This window comes from Eucyclogobius newberryi, unplaced genomic scaffold (genome assembly GCF_026437365.1).
Source record: "Eucyclogobius newberryi isolate DKJ021-1_F unplaced genomic scaffold, fEucNew1.0.hap1 SCAF_12, whole genome shotgun sequence".
NCBI classification, from domain to species: domain Eukaryota; kingdom Metazoa; phylum Chordata; class Actinopteri; order Gobiiformes; family Gobiidae; genus Eucyclogobius; species Eucyclogobius newberryi.
In genome coordinates, this window is record NW_027315746.1 from 22,996,615 (window position 1) to 23,016,649 (window position 20,035).

General features: G+C 40.4%; 1 protein-coding gene across 1 annotated transcript in view; it reads left to right on the top strand.

Moving 5' to 3' along the window:
- LOC140356528 (laminin subunit alpha-3-like) overlaps window positions 1-20,035 on the top strand; it is a 56,511-nt gene that overhangs the window by 25,470 nt on the left and 11,006 nt on the right. Inside the window, exons 13-54 of the mRNA XM_072441536.1 lie at window positions 176-310; window positions 1,018-1,155; window positions 1,227-1,279; window positions 1,582-1,681; window positions 2,567-2,619; window positions 3,094-3,199; window positions 3,773-3,872; window positions 3,954-4,110; window positions 4,574-4,712; window positions 5,590-5,732; window positions 5,818-5,921; window positions 6,545-6,701; window positions 6,910-7,073; window positions 7,153-7,261; window positions 7,642-7,739; window positions 8,177-8,375; window positions 8,808-8,934; window positions 9,134-9,282; window positions 9,580-9,695; window positions 9,898-10,109; window positions 10,203-10,407; window positions 10,494-10,638; window positions 10,721-10,861; window positions 10,950-11,111; window positions 11,226-11,327; window positions 11,408-11,491; window positions 12,429-12,659; window positions 16,105-16,218; window positions 16,472-16,590; window positions 16,667-16,747; window positions 16,831-16,931; window positions 17,017-17,070; window positions 17,147-17,298; window positions 17,650-17,760; window positions 17,826-17,937; window positions 18,008-18,175; window positions 18,251-18,447; window positions 18,805-18,921; window positions 19,166-19,320; window positions 19,403-19,544; window positions 19,702-19,801; window positions 19,882-19,998. Of these exons, the coding sequence (XP_072297637.1) occupies window positions 176-310; window positions 1,018-1,155; window positions 1,227-1,279; window positions 1,582-1,681; window positions 2,567-2,619; window positions 3,094-3,199; window positions 3,773-3,872; window positions 3,954-4,110; window positions 4,574-4,712; window positions 5,590-5,732; window positions 5,818-5,921; window positions 6,545-6,701; window positions 6,910-7,073; window positions 7,153-7,261; window positions 7,642-7,739; window positions 8,177-8,375; window positions 8,808-8,934; window positions 9,134-9,282; window positions 9,580-9,695; window positions 9,898-10,109; window positions 10,203-10,407; window positions 10,494-10,638; window positions 10,721-10,861; window positions 10,950-11,111; window positions 11,226-11,327; window positions 11,408-11,491; window positions 12,429-12,659; window positions 16,105-16,218; window positions 16,472-16,590; window positions 16,667-16,747; window positions 16,831-16,931; window positions 17,017-17,070; window positions 17,147-17,298; window positions 17,650-17,760; window positions 17,826-17,937; window positions 18,008-18,175; window positions 18,251-18,447; window positions 18,805-18,921; window positions 19,166-19,320; window positions 19,403-19,544; window positions 19,702-19,801; window positions 19,882-19,998 (5,469 nt within the window). The remainder of the gene's footprint in view (window positions 1-175; window positions 311-1,017; window positions 1,156-1,226; window positions 1,280-1,581; window positions 1,682-2,566; window positions 2,620-3,093; window positions 3,200-3,772; window positions 3,873-3,953; window positions 4,111-4,573; window positions 4,713-5,589; window positions 5,733-5,817; window positions 5,922-6,544; window positions 6,702-6,909; window positions 7,074-7,152; window positions 7,262-7,641; window positions 7,740-8,176; window positions 8,376-8,807; window positions 8,935-9,133; window positions 9,283-9,579; window positions 9,696-9,897; window positions 10,110-10,202; window positions 10,408-10,493; window positions 10,639-10,720; window positions 10,862-10,949; window positions 11,112-11,225; window positions 11,328-11,407; window positions 11,492-12,428; window positions 12,660-16,104; window positions 16,219-16,471; window positions 16,591-16,666; window positions 16,748-16,830; window positions 16,932-17,016; window positions 17,071-17,146; window positions 17,299-17,649; window positions 17,761-17,825; window positions 17,938-18,007; window positions 18,176-18,250; window positions 18,448-18,804; window positions 18,922-19,165; window positions 19,321-19,402; window positions 19,545-19,701; window positions 19,802-19,881; window positions 19,999-20,035) is intronic.

Consider the following 20,035-nt stretch of genomic DNA (forward strand, 5'->3'; position numbering starts at 1 on the left):
CACAAGTTACTTATTCAACCATCTAAGCTAAAAAATAACTAGGTTTTCCACTAGAACAAAGAAAAAGTAGACACAATAAATATTTGTTTGAATCAAATTCTCTCTGTGTCAAAACTAAATTGCTGTAAAATGAATGGCTTGGCTTATTCTTCATGTTGATGTCTTGTTCCTGCAGCGTGTGAATGCGATGGAGCTGGTGTAGCTGAACTCACATGTGCTCGAAATGGCCAGTGCATTTGCCTCCCCAACTATTTAGGCCAGAACTGTGATGAATGTGCTCCGGGTTACTATGGATACCCGGACTGCGCTGGTGAGTTAAAAGCTATTACAAAAAAACATAAACATTAGAGCTTTACTATCATTATTTATAGTGGGCAAAATGTCTACTATGTAACTATTTGCTCTTTTCCCATAACACTGAAGCTCCCTCAGCATCATATAAGGACACATGCTGTCAAAGTAATTGATTTATTCCTTGTATTTTGCCTCTGACAGAGTTTCACAAAGGAAAGATGGTATACCATACTGAGCTTTCCCTTCTTGGGAGATACACAGGAATAAACAGTAGCTATTTTTAAAATGGTACTGAGATGATTTTGGTTTATTTGACCACCTTTGGACATTTTATTGAACCAGTTTAGGAGATTTTGTGCAAGTGCATCCATTATACTGAGTGATGCTTCACTTGTATTACATGGAGACCTCATTTTTATCTGACCTTTTTAGTTAAAGTCAGTCTGGCATATTTCCCCTTTTAAATATGACCTAATTGTCAGGCAAATTTGTCCATTTTCAAATGTATTGCAAAAGTGAGTCTTTCATTCTATTCAATCCAGTCCATGGCAGTTTGCTCCGCCCCTGTCATCCATTTCCTTGTTATTGCTTTTCCCCCCCACAGGTATCCATCTATTGTTTCCATTGCTGAAGTTTTACATCCCAGATACATAGTTTCCACAAATCACATTTTTAATCTAATCAGACAGAATGGTTAGTTTTCCCTCTCTCTTGCACCTGCAGCCTGCCAGTGTTCTCCGGAGGGTTCATACGGCACCACATGTAACCCTCTGTCGGGCCAGTGTCCGTGTCTACCTGGTGTGGTGGGCCAACAGTGTGACCGATGTGCTTCTGGGGTCCTGAGGTTTCCTGAATGTTCAGGTGAACATAAAATATACTCTGTTAATCAAAGACTGTGCTCTGACATAACTTATTTGTGTTCTTCTCTTCAGCACCCATCGGCATCTGTAACTCTGCAGGATCAGAAACGACTGATCCTCAAGCGGTATTAAACCACTTATTCAACTAAATACTTTTTAATAGTGTCGGTGTGGGTGTGGGGTGTGGATTTGTATACAGTTCTATATTATAATCAAGGATGTTTTGATTTACAAATGATTCTTTTCCTTTGTGAAGAGGAAAGGAAAATGGATCTTCCTTTCAATATGTCATGCAAAGAAACAGGAAGATTAAGTCATGTTTAGTCCATTTAGAGCTTTTCCCGTCTTTTAATTCATTCATAAACAGGAAGTGTAATCACGAGTAGTAAAAACAAACGGCAAATTCTCACTACATGTGTTGTTTCAGGGCTCGTGTCGCTGCCGTCCAAATGTGGAAGGAATTCTGTGTGATAAATGTAAACCTCTCTATTGGAATCTGGCTTCAAACCATCCTCGGGGCTGTATTGGTGAGTTACTGACCGAAACATCTTACCTATGACATACTAATTCATAACTTATTTTTCCTGCTGTTTTGAGCTGTGTTATTTATTCTAGCCTGAGGATGTAATGTGTTCTCAAAGTTACAGCTTAGAAACACATCTGCCTTCTTGAATGTAGCTTTAGAGGGGCTCTGAGCTTTGGAAATAATGACTTTGAACAACAACACAATTTCTGAATCAATAATTGTCTTGTGTGAAGCCACAAAAATGTTTTGAGACGTCTGTCTAAAAGGCATCTCCACTATATATTTTCAGAATTGTGTCAACATGTGGAATGAAAAATAAATAACTGTTGTTTTAATTGCTATTATGTCGAAAATACGCACATTAGGTGGGGCTTATCATCATAGTTTCTCACTTGGGGGCAAAAGAGGTGAGGACGTACATTATATTTAGTGGTAAAAGTGTCAAGTGGAAAATTCCTGCATTACTGACTACAATGTTGAACAGAATTACCACTGTAAGGCATTGTTTTCAAAATGCAAAAATACTTTCCTTTCTTGGCTCGTACACTGGCTAATAATATGGCTTCTGTCTCAGCCGCAGTTGCATTCCATGTCCAGATACCTTTCTTTGGTTACTGATCAGCACTTCAGAAAAAAATGTTATTTGCAATGTGCCTGAAGAGAGACGAACTGAAAAATAATATCCAAAGAATGCCTTTGCCCCACAGCGGCTGGACATTACCTGGGTTTAGTTTTCACCCAGTTGAAAGTACGCACAGGCAGGCGCACCTTTGATGTCAGATCCCGCAAGATTAGGGTTTTGTGTGGATGTGTTTCTCCTAATCTGTAATAAGACTCTATTCACCGCCGAGCTCCTCATTTACCCGTCTTTTATTCTCCTCTACAGAGTGTCGATGTGACGTGAAAGGGACAATCAGCGGGGTTGGAGAGTGTCACCAGGTAAATACAAATATAATCCATTATATATAATCCAAATGGCCAAACTCAATAGGTTGAGTCACGTGACATCACAACATTTTTATAAAGATTTAGGGCTGATCTGAATTCAACAGCAATGTTTGTTTTTGTTCATTTTGAGCTGTATCGTGCATCTGTAATTACGGGACTTATCAACATGAATCAAAAACTGGCAACATGTTCAATCCTCTGTCAGCACAAACAAACTAAGGTATAATTATCATTCCACAATAGCTTTATAAAGTGGTGGCATTGTTGTCAGTTGAAAGGTAAGATCAGTATGGCTTATTCGTAATAAAATATGAAAAGGTTCAACATTTGTGGATTTGCGGTTTAGATATTTATTTCCAAACCAGTGCTCTTCATCTGAAATGATGATAACACATTCTTGTATTTGCAAATAATACCAACCCCTGACATATTTTGTTACAAGTGACTCACTGCTTTTGATTACAGAAAACTGGACAATGCCATTGTAAGCCCAATACTTGTGGTCATGGATGCGACACTTGCAAGGATGGATATTTCTTACTTCGAAAGCGCAATTACTTCGGCTGTCAAGGTTTGTGTGCTACCTTAAAGGTTGAATGGACGATTTTTTTGGCACAAATCTAAGTCTTATTTCCTCGTGATGTGGACTGGCAATTAGTCCTGCCACGTATCAATCATAAAACGCACCTACCACTCACCTGCAGCCGCGTGTGGCTCGTCCCCACGTTTCCGCGTGCCTAAGCGCATGGATCTATCATAATATAGTTCCCTCAGTGTACGGGACAAAATGAAGACAGAGAAAGACAGTTCGAGCTGACGCAGAAGTGGACAGAAATCTACGGGAGACGAGCGATGCGATCCGTTGCGCTAATAAACAAACGCACGTGTGTGTTGTATCAGTCCACACGGGGGAGTGCGCATGCGCACTTCCACCTGCGTTCTCAAATCGCTCGAAAAATCGTCCATTGCGCCTTTAACGTATCTTGAAGTATTTGTCATAGTTGTCATTGAAATTATATTCTTCTCTGAAACGTATGAACTGTAGTTAAACTGAGCACTTTATTGAACTTTTATTGGACACTTACATTTCTCCTAAGGGGGATCAATGAAGTATCTATCCATCTATCTATCTGTCTATTTATAGGTTGTCAGTGTGACGTGGGCGGAGCTATTGATTCAGCCTGTGATGACATATCGGGACAGTGTCAGTGCCGCCACAACATAGTCGGCCTCAAGTGCACTGCGTAAGATGCCGCAGCCTCGTTCATATTCATCGTGCATACCATTTGATAATTTACACTTTTCTGAAATCCTGAACCATTTAGGCCCGCACCCAACCACTATCTTCCCACACTGCACCATCTCAAGTTTGAGCTGGAGGACGGGACCACTCCAAACGCCCGACCGGTGCGCTTTGGGTATGACCCCGAGGCGTTTCCTGACTATAGCTGGAGGGGTTACGCGTTCATGTCACCTGCACAGGTCAGTCCGCTTATCAACATATCCTCCCGCCGCTGTTTTTTCTATTTCAATCTCTTCTGTTCACATCAATCTGTATTTCCATCACTGCACAAATACTTTTCCGGTACATGATTACTTGGGCCTCTGGGAACTAACACTCTCTCTTCCAGCCAAAGGTGATCCTAAAGCTTAGCCTCGGCTTTCGTGGCCTTTTCCACATTGTAATACGCTACACCACCCCACCTCGCAAGGGGAAAGCACCCGTCAAAGCAAGGATTTTGGTGGTGGATGAGGCTGGATCTAAGTCTTGCTGCGATTGTAAGTGACAGGGTGTGCTCAAATGGCGCTTTTTTTGCTTCCCGCATGCTGACTGTTAATTGACTTCCGCCGTTTGCTCCACCACACTTCTCAACATCATTCCATCGTTGTTAAATTGTGCCTTTAACCGTGTTCAGTGGTGTGTTTGTGACTTATATCCCTGCAGAATGAAGTCAAAGTAAGTGTGCATGTTGAGCCCAAAGACGAGAGTCAGCAGCTTTTCCGTCTGGTTTTGAGATTCATTAACCCAAGCAGCTCAACAGTAGCCGGTCGCATTAGAGCTACTAATACCAGGGGCACTGCAGGTAAGGCTGCCCAGACCAAGCCATTATTTTAACCTTTAAAACACAATTCATTGACTACATTCTTTGTATTGTGCTTGACTGTGTACTATTTTGAGTTAAGATATAAAGGCATAGACTATATTTAAATGGTTTCTGGTAGAAATATATTGTAATCCTTCATAGTTATTCATAGATATAATAATTAAAACACAGTAGGCATGAATACTGACTAGACCCGTGATGTCCAAACGTTGTCCACGGAGGGCCAGATATTGAAACATGTACAAAACAGTAAAGTGAATCATTCAAGTGGATTTGACAATGGTTTGAGCCGCCACACCTTTAATAAGACTTGGAATATTATTTTTAGTCACACATCACAATGTTTATTATTTAAGTTATGATAGCAAAGTTCTCAAAATTTGCTGTAAAACGTACCACATTTGGGCAAATTCAGGCCAACTAAAATGATCTGAAGGCCGCATTTGGCTCCTGGGCCATAGTTTGGACGGCTTTCATTACATGTAGACATACTGTATACTATTGGTGGAAGCATGTGTAGGTCACAGCTTTCAGACACAAAAAACAGAGACATTTATTGATGAAATGGAGAAAGAAAGAATTAGTTGGTAAGCAGAAGGTCGGGTTACGTATTAAAGTAAATGATTTGATGTGGCCACCCTTGAAAGTAACAGCGAGAAGGGGGAAAATAATGTTCTTTTTGTGGAAAACAGAAGCATTTTTCACTTTCAACTACCTGCTTCCAGACTCTTACAGATATGTCGAATACTGAGATGTAGATTAATGATAGATACAATTAAACAAAAACATGTAACATTTAGGACATCCTTGTGTGTAACTTTTTTCAGTGTATTATATATTTGTCCTTTTTTGGCAGGGTCAGAACAGAGTAAGGAAGTGGTGTTTCCCAGAAGTCGGTCTCCATCTTTCCTCACAGTCCCAGGAGAAGGATTTGCTGAGCCCTTTGCTCTCACCCCAGGGACATGGTTCATCCACATACGAGCCGAGGGAGTGCTGCTGGTAACTCCATTAGAGCCGCATTGTTTGAACATCAGCCTCTAATTTATGTTTTGTGAATGTTGTATCATTTGTTTTGTGTTTCTAGGATTATCTATTGTTGCTGCCCCGTGATTACTACGAGGCCCCTCTGCTTAAGGAGAAGGTCACGACACCATGCACGTACCAACTCACTGCTGATAGGGACACAAAGTAAGACATATGCAGCATAAAGTTATCTCATGTATTATTAGTTATTATTTCCTACTATTTACTGGAAGAGGACATTCTATTTTCTGTAAAATGTGATTTCAATTTTTGTTTGGAAGGTATGCACGTACATTCAAGTACATATATTTAGTTTTTTATATCAAACTTTTGTGGTGTTTACAGCCAATTGACATATGTATAATATTTGAGCCTCATTCAAGACATTTTAGTACATTTTTATGAAACATCACATTACTTTCTGTATCACAATAATACACTGCCCACTCCTACGAGTTACTAATTATTATTAATTTTATAATATTTTTTTTAGACTCCAAAGAATCGCTTCAGAATCATTTCAATTTATTTCTAATCTCATCCACAGACCTGAGTAATCACTCACTGGATAAGAAAGCTGTGTGGTCACATTTTGGGCAGTCTCTCTTTGCACTCAAATGTTCAAATAAATCTTTATGTATCGGCCTCTGCTGGAGATTAAACTCTGATAGCCGCCAAGCTAAAAAGTGCAAATATTGTCCCAGTATATCTGCCAACTGATATCTCGGTCTATGTGTGATCATAATGATTTTGTCTATATTATGCTCTTGCTTTATATTATGTTCCAGCTGTTTACTCTACAAGCACCTCTCCCTGGATGCATTCGCCTCAGTGCTGGGCTCACAGGGGCTGCTGTCGAGCCGAAGCGGGCGCAGGAAGAGGCAGACCAAAGTACGACGGCCCACGGCAGATCACCCGGAGATGGCTGTGCTCAATGGAAGGCAGGTGGGAAAAGTCTACACTAGTCAACAAATATGATTCCAAAATGAAATATGTTCTTGTTTCACAATCGTGTCTTGTTAGTGGTTTGGAAAGTGCGTTAGGAGTTGAAATAGGTGTTTAACTCTGTCACAACTTTGTCATAATAATTGCTCTCTTGTGAAATTGCTGTCTTCCATTCCACATGTATTCTATGTAATGTTTTGTGTTCCAGTCCCAGCTCCAGCTCACCCTCCGAGCGCCTCAGCCTGGTGCCTATGCTCTGGTCCTGGAGTATGCCAGTGAAGTCGACACTATGCAGAACGTAAACATGCTCATTAGCGGCCAGTCCGGCACTCAAATTCTGGCAAGGGCTAACATTTACAGCTGCGCTTTCAGGTGCGTACTCGGGGATTTGATTGATTTTGTATATAGTATTATAAAACATAAAGGTGTCAAACTCCTTTACTCTTTGCAGCTTTTTGTGCCGGAGCGTGGCAGTGGACAGCAGTAACAGGGTGGCCATGCTGCAGTTAACTCACAAAACAGGACTCCTTCTTCAAACGTCTACGACTACGTTCATGCTGGTAATAAAAAGTTACTAGTTTACCAGGCAATGGCTCTCAGCTGCTTAATATATACATTTTGAAATCATGTTATCATACAATTTGTGGCATGACTGCAGATGTAAGTAAATGGAATGTTCACAGCATAGTCTTTAAACCTTTTTGGCTATATTTGGAAATAAGTAAGCTGTTGTTTATTTTACTTGGTTGATTATTTGATTGGGGGAGATACAATACGCAGATAATCTTTTCAGAGTAATCCAATGTTGATATCACAGAGTCTGTAGCCAGGGCTAAATCGCAACACCAGTCACTATCAGAGCTTTTAACAGATTAAATTACACTGACTGCAATATGGGTACAACATATAAACTGTGCAACTGGATTTATTTCTGTCTTAGTATAAGGTGTATGTGGTCCCTGCAGAGGAGTTCTCAGTGGAGTATGTTCAGCCAAAAGTGCTTTGTGTTTCTACTCACGGACGCTTCACTGAAGACAGGTAAGCTGCTGGTCAAAGTCTATTATTTAGATAATTGGGGTGTGTTTTTGCTTTGGCATGTACAGAATGTTGTTGAAATGCTGTAAATATGTCAAACCCCACCTGAAGGTCAAGGCAGAGTGAAACTCTCACCTCTCTATATAATGGCTATTTTCACTTTGACCTCCAAAAAACTGTACTTGTACACAGCTGCCCTGTCATTTATGTCAACTCTAAGCCTAAGGCCCAAAGTCACTGGGATAGGCTCCAATCACCCGCAACCACTAACGGGAACAAGCAGTAGAAAATGAATGAATGAATGAATTATAATTAAAGATTCCACTGCTCAAGCCTGTACCAAGTCACCACGTATTGATTATTTTGTGGAGTGCCATATCATGTCATCAGCTGTATGAAATGGTTTGTCAGCAACATAACTCACTGTATTGCCTTTGCAGTAGGTATTGTCTTCAGAGTCAGTTTGAGATGCTTGCGTCCCCCTGGCTCCTGTCTGCGGCCCGAGATGGACAGTTGTCCTCCACACCAGCGTCTGACCATCAGCCCAGCGAGGGTGAGGAATGGAGACGACGCCGACAGACTGGTGTATTTCCAATCCATGAACCTCCAAGTGATGGCGTTCTGCTCAAATACCCTCAGGTATCGTTGTACACACATGTTTTGACTTAATACATTGCCCCTCACTGATATTAACAATGGACAAATATGAACAATGTTGGAGGGCTGCAATGGTTTGCCCTTCGACCTGGAGATGCCAGTTCAAATCTCATCTGACATTCTTGTGTCTTTTCCCACCCTAGTCATCTGGGTCCATCTGGGTTTGTTACTAAATTGCAAAGACGTCTACCTTCTCCTGACTCTCAGGAAGATGTTTCAATTCTCTTAAAGTTTCTATGAATCTCAGAAATTAGTCAAGTGTGGGAACCCCATTCTGTACAATACATCTTAGATCTTATCTTAGGTTTTTATTATTGGGGGGCTCTGAAAGTTCAGTTTTACTTCAGTTTTGAAGAACGTTTGCTCTGATTGATTTTCCTCAAGCTGTTTTACACCACTGCTGTTGTTTTCTAGACGGAGATCTCTTTCTCTCCCCGGGTGCCCCTCCCAGGCAGGTATGTGGTTGTGGTCCATTACCACCAGCCTGAGCACATCAGTTTCCCTGTGGAGGTGCACGTGGAGGTGGGGCGTGAATGGACTGGTGAGTGAGTCTGAAGCCTGGTAAACTGACTCCTGTCTTATCAAATTGAACCATAGTCCACTTGCTCCCATTGGATTTGTGCATGTTTATTTTGGACATAGTATAAAACCCTTTTCAATGAGGGCATCAGACCTAGATCTTTGGGCTCAGGGCCTCGGACAAATGTCCTTATAAACTCTGACTTTTTTCTCTCTCGTAGGTTCAGTAAATGCATCATTCTGCCCTGCAGTGTCAGGCTGCAGAGAAGTAGTGATCTTCAATGGTCAGATTGCCCTTGACTTTACTCCACATTCCTGGCGACAGCCCAGCCTCTCCCTGATCATTCCACCGAGGAAAACCCTATTTGTGGTTAGTTTTTTGTTGTCATATCTATTGACCAAAGCATGCCAGGCGTGTCATATATAAACATCAGAAGTGGGGGGCCGGTGTTTTGGAAAAGAGCTCCACAAGATGAGTACTTTGCATTTGTATGTCCCCACTCAAGCACCACAATGAAAGGCCGTTTTTTCCATCAATGCCACACTTAGTTATAACATAGTGAACTGATTCTACCTTGCTCTTCTTTGTTTAGGATCCTGGATCAAATCACACCACTATCTTACAACTTGACTCAAAATAGTGACATTCTGTCTGATTTATCTGCAGGATTACATGTTGCTGGTTCCTGACAACAGTTACACCCCAGATGTTTTGAAAGCTAAGCCACAGGATAAATCAGCAGATTTCATTCAGCAGTGTCGAGGAGAAGGCTTCAATATTGAGTAAGCATCGTTTGTGTCCAGATAGACAAAGATAAGGTTTTAACCTCCATAAAACAGCTTGACTAAACATAGAATTATCTGATCAAAAGCCATTCTGTCTGTTCTGTGGCTTCCTCATACCAAGAGTTACTTTGTAAGATCAACTCTTATTGTAAATGCTGCCCTCTAGTGTTCATTGACAGTTTTGCTCTCTCGTCCTCAGCCCAGTCCTTTCCTCACAGTTCTGCAGACACTCGGCTCAGTCTCTTGTAGCAGCTTACAATAACGGCGCTCTGCCCTGTGACTGTGACAAGGCGGGCTCTACATCTATGACCTGTGGTACAGTAGGAGGACAGTGCCCCTGCAGGCAGTTTGTGATCGGACGTCAGTGCAATAAATGTGCCACTGGATACTATGGCTTTCCCTACTGCAGATGTGGGTCACGTTTTCAATTGCCTTTCAAACTAAAGTCTTGAAACTTCTTTTGTTGGATTAGTGTATGGATAAGCATACATCCTTTCATTGCAGCTTGTGAATGTGGTCGTCAGTTGTGTGATGACGTGACGGGGCGCTGCATTTGCCCCCCTCAGACGGTCAGACCCTCCTGTGATGTGTGTCAGAATCAGACCTACAGTTATCACCCCCTGCTGGGCTGTGAGGGCTGTGAGTGTTCACCCACTGGTATTATCTCTAATGTGGGGCCTGACTGTGACCGCATCACTGGACAATGCAGGTTAGACGGATTGCTTTTATTTTAAGATCTTATGCTATAATAAAATCTGTAATTTTCGATTATATTTATTGATTTATTTTTGACAGTTGTAAGGCCAGGATCGGAGGGCGGCAGTGTGACCGCTGTGCTGCTGGTTACTATGGCTTCCCTGAGTGTCTACGCTGTAGCTGTGAACAGGGAGGTGTCACCAGTGAGGTGTGCGATCCTGACACTGGTGCATGTCTCTGCAAGGTAAGACAATCATAACTTAGTGGATTCATTTTACTGTAATTCATTAATGTATATGTGTTATTTTTTTCTATTTCTTTGGTAGAGAAATGTGGTTGGTGTTAGATGTGACAGCTGTCGAGGAGGATCTTTCCACTTTGACCCTCTCAATCCTGTGGGCTGCACCAGCTGTTTCTGCTTTGGAGTGACAGACCAGTGTGAGAGCTCCATCAAACGCAGGGGAAAGGTCTACTTTGAACCATTTTTAAATTACACCATTGAAATAATAAATGGTTTAATTAAATAACCAACCTTCCCTTATCACTTTGCGTTAGTTTGTGGAGATACGTGGCTGGCGACTGGAAAGTCCAGACCAGAAGGAGGTTCCCTCTGTGTTGAACTCTGCCAGTGGGACTGTGGTTGCAGACGTCCAGGAGCTGAGTCCTACAGTTTGGGTGCTGCACTGGGTGGCACCACGGTCCTACCTAGGAAATAAGGTAAGCTTTATACTGAATTTGAGAAATATTGACTTTTGTGCTTATACGTACTTACAATTTGGAATAAATGAAATAGAGAGTAGTCAAAAACAAACACAAATTCTCTCTCTTTAGGTCTCCTCCTATGGTGGTTACTTGACTTACCAGACAAAGTCCTTCGGCATCCCCAGTGAGGGCATGACTTTGATAGACAAAAGACCCGACGTCCTCCTAACTGTAAGAGAAGTAACACCACTTACAATTTTCTTGTCTAAGTCTGTTTATTTCCCATAACCATTATTTTGACTTACTTTTAGGGCCAAAGTATGACTCTTATTCATGTGGCCCCACAACTCCCAAATCCAGACAGGATCTACCATGGACGAGTACAGCTTGTAGAGGTAAACAATAGACATGGTAAAGCTCTTATTTTGCTCATTGCACTTTTTGTTTTTGCCATATTATAATTAGGGCTGTTAACTCATGAAATTGATCCAAAACATTATTGCATTAATCATGTATTAATGAAAATTAATAAAAGAGTCTGTTTTGAACCAACACGCATGTATGTTGGAAAGCTTCCTTGACAGGTAAAGCGTGCTCAGGAGCAGCGCTGATATCAGTGTTGACTGAATCATCCTTAAATTTGCACATAAAATCTATCAGGCCTCATGTAGATGAATGCAGATCACTCATCAATTGATGTTAAGGCTACGGTACACTTTTGTCCTCTACATTGGCATGTAAGTGTCTGTCAGTCCATGGTACTGTATGTTCCAAGACTTCAGCACATTGTTATTTACCTTTTCATGCTAATAAGTCAGCTAGTGCTGACCCTGCCCCTGTTCTGCTTCATGAAAAAACTAAACATCTGGTGTTGACAGAGCGAGTTGTGAACCCGCTTTGTTCTACAGCTTGTCTGGGTTACTCTATGCATGTAAGAGAAACATATTCAGGAGTTCAGGAATGAGTTTAACCAGCTTTGTAGTACAGGTTTTTGGAATCTGAATTTTGTGAATAATTGCAAGTATAGAGAAGTGGGCTGAGAGAGGGGTTTTGTGAACAGTTTATTTGATTATCGAAACATTAATGAATCAATTTAAATACAACATTGAGTAACCTAATGATGAGGGAACAGTACACTGTTAAAACATTGTTAATTGACAGCACTATTTGTATTGAACTTAAAGAGCATAACTGGTGTAATGTGTTAATAAATCCCATATATATATATATATATATATATATATATATATATATATATATATATATATATATATATATATAATTATTTATATATATAATTATTTATATAATTATTTATATAATTATTTATAGGGAAACTGGCGTCATGCAGGCAACAACAGACCAGTGTCCAGACAGGAGCTGATGATGGTTCTGGCCGGTCTGCTGGGCTTGAGGATCAGAGCTTTGTACTTCACCCAGAGCCAGCGCCTCAGCCTGGGAGATGTGGGGCTGGAGGAGGCCTCTGCTTCTGGCACAGGAAGCCCGGGGAACACTGTGGAAAAGTGCTCCTGCCCTCCTGAGTACTCTGGAGACTCCTGTGAGGTAAGGCTTTCGCTCAGACATGATGTCATTAAGGCATAAAGATGCACATGAATTTATTAACAACCTGTGATTTTACTACCATCCATAATATACATGTCTCCAGGCTAACCTGAAGACTACATAACAACTGCAGGGAGTGGCAGTAGGACTTGTCAGCTGTGAAAAACACATAGGCAGGGTGGAGTTCAAAATGACTGAAAGGAATCTTATTGAAGCGCTCATACTTTTCGGGTGTCCTAACATGCCAGAATTGAGGGCTGCACCTTTTTCTTTACAGAAAAAAATGAACTGAGGAGCCATGGGTGGAATGTACTGGAAAATACCAGTTACAAAGACGTGCAGCTAAAATGCATGGCCTGAGGGTGGGATGTGAGGCACAGACATAATATTAGTAATCACATGGCTGTGATCGCTGACATGGTTATGTGTCAAGCACAAGGATTGTCATTTTCCAGAACCAATCTCAAAACATTTATAATGAAATAAAGAACACTTTAAAAACATGGAAATGTTATGGCTGATTTCCTTATTGGGAGGTGTCCAGCAGGCTCCTATTGATGAAAAGGAGCAGCAGCTCTACTCCGTCCTTATCTTGGTAGATCAAGCAGCAACCTCGTGAAGGAAATTATTTTTGCTGCTTGAATCTGTATCTTCCGGCCTCAGAACTAGACCTCAGGAACATGTCACGTGTTTAGTTCCTATAATCCCCCAGTCCCTATTTAGTCAAAGGAACCACCTACTCCCTCTTTCTCGTGTTAACACTGACAGTTGTTATATGTGGGTCCAACTGGCTTTGTGTGGAACATTTAAATACTTAAATGTCATTGTATGGGTAAGAGAACAACCATTTTTGATAAGGTGTTTTTAATATTTTCATCCTTTTTTCATCCTTTTCTTTCCTTTATCCTCATCCTATGTCTTTTGGCTCAGCGCTCTCTTCTCCATAACTGTTAATCTCTCTCCCCATTCATCCATCCCTCACACAAAAACATTTAACTAGAACTCAGGGCATGCTTACTAATATAGAAATGTATAGTTGTATAGTATATATAATATAATAATAATGTAGTATATGAAACAACAAATAATAAGAATGGCACAATATGACAAAACATAAATAAAATGACTGCACAACAAGTCCCACATTCAAGTCCCATCTAGTCTATTTTCATATTAAGTATGAATGTCATTTTTTCCATTTATCTAATGTCTATGATTATATCAGTCCAGTCCTTGATTGTTGGTGATGTTTGTGATTTTTTTTCACAATACGACCCTTTCCAGCCATAACTGTTGGTACTTTTTGATCTGGTTTGAGGCTGTCTCAAAACTTCAGTCAAAACCCCCCAGTTGACACATCAGTTGTATCCGTTGCCATAGTTGCTTCATGTGCAAGTGAGCAACTGTCTGCCTGGGAGTGTTGGCAGGAAGTTGATTATATGTACCTGCAGGCAGCATGACAAGCAGCTCACCTCGACATGCTGCGGGGTGTGGCTGAGCAGCACCTTGTTACTCATAAACTGTGTTTGAACACACCCAGCCCGGCAGAGTGATTCAGGCTGTGGTGTTGACTGTGTCTGACTTTTCCCGCTTGCATTTTGTGTTTGCAAAAACAGCCAACCAAACATCTTAGAACATCCAGTTAATATTTCAACAACATTAATTATTATGGAAAGTTAAAGCAATATCATCACACCAAAGCAGTTTATGTAAACATAATATTGCAATAATATTCTTGTGAGTTCTTGCCTCAGATCTAGATTTTTTTGTTAAAGATTAAATCAGATTAAAGTAATGGCTAATCCTAAACTTAATCCAGATAATATTATGGTGTCTACATCCGTGTCATTACATATTTTCATCACTTTAATTTAGAGATGGAAATTGATTAAAAACAATATATATAATAATTAATCTTAACTAAAATGCGTTACGATTAAAATACCTAAATTAATAGCAGTTTATCGCAATTAATCACATTTTTTTTTTAAATTATGATCGTCACTGAATGAGAGAAACTTTAACATGTCTTCTTGAAAGCTGTTCATGTGTTTTGTCCTTCCGGCCTGATATTTTATACCATAGCCACATTCATTTAGTTGCTCGTTTATGTTTTAGGTTTTTAATTAGGCCTTCACATATTTTTGACATATATATTTTCACTATTCAGACCTAACTGTGTATACATTCAGACTCTTTTATTTTATTTGTACATTCTAAATTGTGTGCATGCCCTTTTGATATATTTTGCTATTATTATTATTATTATTATTTATTATATTATTATTCATTGTTCCATGTTGATCCTTCATGCCAAAGCAAGTTTGTGAATTCTGTTCTGATTCAGACATCTGGTGTTAAATAAAACTAAAGTCCTTTATCATAAACTGGCTTATGTTAAGAGCTCTCAGTGGATTTCCTGTGAGACCCTGCCACATGTTTGCAAGTTCAATTGTTGGCACCTTAAGCAATTGTTTGAATGCGTTTGGTGTGTCAGAGATAAAGGAGGAGCAAGTAAACACTTGTTTTAGCGGTTATAGGATCCAACGCAGGTACGGCCGTCCCTGGGGTGTGTCCTCTGCTCCAGGGCGAGTTTTTTAAGGCAACACATTGTAGCAGAGCAGACTAAGCATGGAGACACAGCGAGGAATAGTTGTTTTGGCATTGTGGATGCTACTGGGACTATGCAGTGCGGGACATAGACCCTTACAGAGGGGGGAGAGTGCTGGACGCTACAGCCGGCACCAGGATAGATGGGTTCAGAGGGTGCAGTATCCAGCATTGAATGACCAGGGCTCGTCTTGGTGGGACTGGTTGCTCCCCACACGGGAGAACACAGGACAGGACGTGCAGTATCCTATTCTAAACAATAGTGATACCAGTGGACAGATTCAGGTAAAAATATGAGTGTTTTTATGCTGTTGAGTTGTATGCATTATTGAGGAACCTGTTATCTTTAAAAGCAAAGTTCAAGGTGTGGATCTCGGTGTGGTAAATGATCAGAACTTCAAAAGCTGGTGGATAGATTGAGGAGATATTTAAATGAATGAATGAATGATATATTTGAGTTTTTGAATGATCGAGTTTTTGCAATGAACTGATATAACAAACTATTTAAAGGATGAGTTCACACTTGTGCTGCTTAGTTTAGTCCTGGTTTGATCTCACTGTGAGACCTAAGGTAGACTTGGTTTGTTCTGTTCTAATCCTGGTTTAGTCTTTTCATGGTTTAGTTAAGGGTTTAGTCCCAGTTTAACCAACATTTCAATGTGTTGATTACGCAAGTGTGAATCTACCCAAGATCTGACTTTTTTTTTTCTGTTTTGTAAGACATTTAATATCGTCTTATGCAATTTGGTTAAAGCCACGATGCCAGTAATTTAGTTATCAAATTTAAAGTATTGTTTGACATACTATTTGAAACATGTATCTTTATTTTTTCCAGAAATGTGCGCCAGGTTACTTCAGAGATGGCAGTGGGCTGTACCTGGGTCAATGTGTGCGGTGCAAGTGTAACGACTTAGCCACTGAGTGTGAAGACAAAACAGGGAGGTGCCTGGTAAGACCCTTCATGTCGACTGTACATCACCACCACTCGTACACTCTTTAGGCACGGCATTCTGTGATCAACTGCTTAGTCAGAGTCTAGGCCCTAAGGCAATAAAATTCCAACATCTAATACATTTGATTTATTTTATGCAGTATCTTGTTGCTACTCAGCTCATTGATGTTAAAGGAAACTTGTGTCGCTAATCATTTGAAAAAATAAGATAATTTCAATGACATCTTTATTCAAACCCTACACTTTTCAGAACTGTCAATACAACACAGCTGGAGACAGATGTGAACGCTGCAAAGACGGTTACTATGGAAACCCATCTCAAAAGACATGCACCGTTTGCCCTTGCCCCTTCAGCGTATCCACCAACAGGTAGGCAAGGAAGGATCAACCGTCAGTCGTTTTAACATGGATTTTGCTTCAACCATTTCTGTTTTTCTCTCTGTAGCTTTGCCGTGCTCTGTCAAGAGCTCAGCGATGGAATCAAGTGCCTCTGTAAACTGGGTCACGCTGGCGAAAGATGTGAAAGGTGCGGTTTGGCCCATACAGTGAAGAGAATCCCTGACGTTGTCTATATTATTTTGTGTTTACTTTGTCCAAACATTTCGGTAGATGTTCCCCTGGGTTTTATGGTGACCCGATGGTTCCTGGAGGACGTTGCCGGCCGTGCAACTGCAACGGCTTTGAGAACAAGTGCGACCCCAAGTCTGGAAGTATGGATATTGATTCTGCTTTTTTTATAGCTGATAAATGCAACATCTATGAGAAATATTCACTGTAAGTTTTAAATATCTACAGTCTGTAAGAACACGTTGGAACCAGGAGACACAAACACAGATGACGAGTGCAAAGGTAGGAAAAAATATAAGATTAATTGGTATTTTTTGTTGTTTGGGGTATTTTTTTATTCATTTTCTTGGCTTTTCAGAGTGTGATAACTGTGCGCTGACTTTGCTGCAAGATTTGGAAAAGCTGGACGATGAATTGCAACGAATCAAAACTCTGTTGGAAAATGCCAGTGCGAGTTCTTCCTCCATCGAGAGAATGAAAAAGCTAGAAAAGGCCATAGCAGACACTAAGGTAAATTCTAACAGAACAGCCACCTCTATAAAAAAGACATGTGGAATGTTTCTTGATATGGTAATTTCTGCTTATAAAACATTCCAGAGTTGTTCCGATATGAAAACATGCCGTATCCTCCAGGCTTTGTACAAACACGAGTAATTATATAACTTTATGGGTTGTGTCAACATGTCTATCCTCTCATTCTTCTGTTGTCATTCATTTAAAACCATTGGCTACCATCAGTCTTGGAATAAATTATATCCTTGATCTTTTACGCTTTTATTATGTACAATTTGTTCTTACTGTTAATCCCTGGAAATATCGAACCAAACATTTAGCATGATTTTTACTGCGTGCTTGTTATAGATTCTTGTCGACAAATACAGCACGACAGTAAACAACCAAAAGTCCAGAATCACCCAGATTGAAGACGACATGGACACTCTGGCGGATGACATTGATCTCCTCAAAGACAAGGTATAACTTTGAAAACGCCAACTATAGCTAGGAAAATGTGTTCAACAGATTGTACTTTTATTTAGGCTAAAGACACTGCAGCAGCCGCAGACAAAGCAATTGCAGAAATCGACAAGACGCACAAACGAGCTAAGACCCTGGATGCGGATATCAAAAATATGCTCAAGAAAATTCAAGGTAAATTACTCACCGTTGTATTTATTACAGCTTAAATTGCAGTTAAGTTAACATGCGTGCATCCTTTCAGCCCTGCTTGACCAGCTGCGAGAAATGGGCACAAGTGGTGATCGCCCGTCAAATGAGAACCTAACCAAATTATTAGAGGAAGCAGAACGCATGGTGAAAGAGATGCAAAAGAGGAACTTCACTCCACAGAAAACTGCTGCCGAGACTGAAAGAGAAGAAGCCAGAAAATGTAAGAAATAAACAGTGCTGATGTGGTAATTAAAGTATGCATGGTATGATACAATATATGTTTTTGTCTCTATAGTGCTGGACTACATCCAAACAAACGTGAGCGATCGCTGTGACAAGAATGAAGCTACTACAAAGAAACTCAAATCACTGTTAAATAACTTTGAGGACAAACTCAAAGACCTGGAGGAAGCTCTGAAGCAGGCGGAAGACAGTGTGAAACAAGCTACATCTCTAAATAACCTCAGCGCTAAACAACTGGAAGATCTTAAGGTACAACTTTCAATAGCAAACAAGACATACCATTTGGTTAAATCAGATTACAGCAAAAGTGGACTTCAGTTGACATCAATAACACACTATGATAGTCACGTAACAGTTTATTAAAGTAGGAGGATGTGAAATGTTGATAAGATGATGTGTTGTTGAGTAAATTAAATCAGCTTCAATCAGCTTTGGATACGTCTTGAAAATGCCTCAAACATATATCAATATTTCTTTATGTAGTGTTTTTTAGTTTTTGAATATTGTTCGTTTATCTTCTGCTCATGTGTTCCTCTGTACATTAATGTCAGTTTCAGAGCAAATTGTGGTTTCTTATTCATTGCAATGGTTACTTCTTCCCTACAGAAACGCATTGAAGCCTTGAAAAAGGAGAGGAAAACTGTACGGGATCAAATGGACATTGCAAAAGATGACCTTCAAAAGGCTGAGGATGCGGGAAAAATGCTAACAGACAGCAAAACGGTAACTTATGGCCAGAAATATAGCTTGAATTTCAGTTACGATCATAATAGAGCCACATAATAGTAGTCCTACTTCTCCTACTTCTCCTACACGTTTCCAGTTGCACCCTTCTAAGCGTGCACGTCCTAACAAGCCTGCCACTGCTGATAATAATCTGCATTTTTACTCTGTGTACACCTAGATGATGTCAGTGGCAACCTCCTCTGCATTACCCATAAATACGCTGTTGCTTTGTGTGTTTTAGGAGTATGAACGTTTAGCCGCACAACTGGACGGTGCTAAGACTGACTTAACCAAGAAGGTGAACGATCTCGTCAAAGCGGCCAACAAAGAAGGCCTTGTGGTCAAAGCAGAGGACCACGCAAAAAACCTCGCCAGAATGGCCAAAGAGCTGGAGGAGTACGTATAAGTCTGCTGTGAAATACAAGGCAATTTTAGGAATATTTGAAAACCGTTTTGATGTATTTTGTGTGTGAAACAGCGCGGTGAAGGACGCCAGTGACCGCCCCGAAGTGCGCAATGCCAAAGATGCTATCGATGCATACAAGAACATCACGGAGGCCATCAACACTGCAAAGGCCGCGGCGGATGAAGCTAAAGACGCGTCTGAAAACGCTCTGAAGGTAAATAAAAATATCTAAACGAAAACGACATATAACTTCTTGAACAATATATACAATTCAGCTTTTTATTTCGTCAGTATCATTTTATTTTTATTTTTATATTAGCAATGATTGTTTTCATTTGCAACACATTTTCCTGGTTTTATTTTAATTGTAGAATGTCAAAAATGAGAAGCTACCAGAAAGAGCTAAAGAGCTGAAGGAGACGAGTCAAGACCTTCTGGCTGATGCGGAGGACGGAGAGAACAAACTTAATGGTATGAAGTCCCAAACATTTGATCAAAAAAATAAATCCAGACAGAAAGGCCAAATATGAAGTGCAGTTTTATGTCAATAGCTGCGGTGGACGACATTGCTGCTCTGAAGAAACGTCTGAAGCAGGCGGAGAATAAAAAGACAACTCTTGATAGTGACCTTCTGGATGCTCAAAACAGTTTAAAGGACATCGATAGAGGTAGAGCGTGTGCGATTTTCTTATTATGACGACTTCC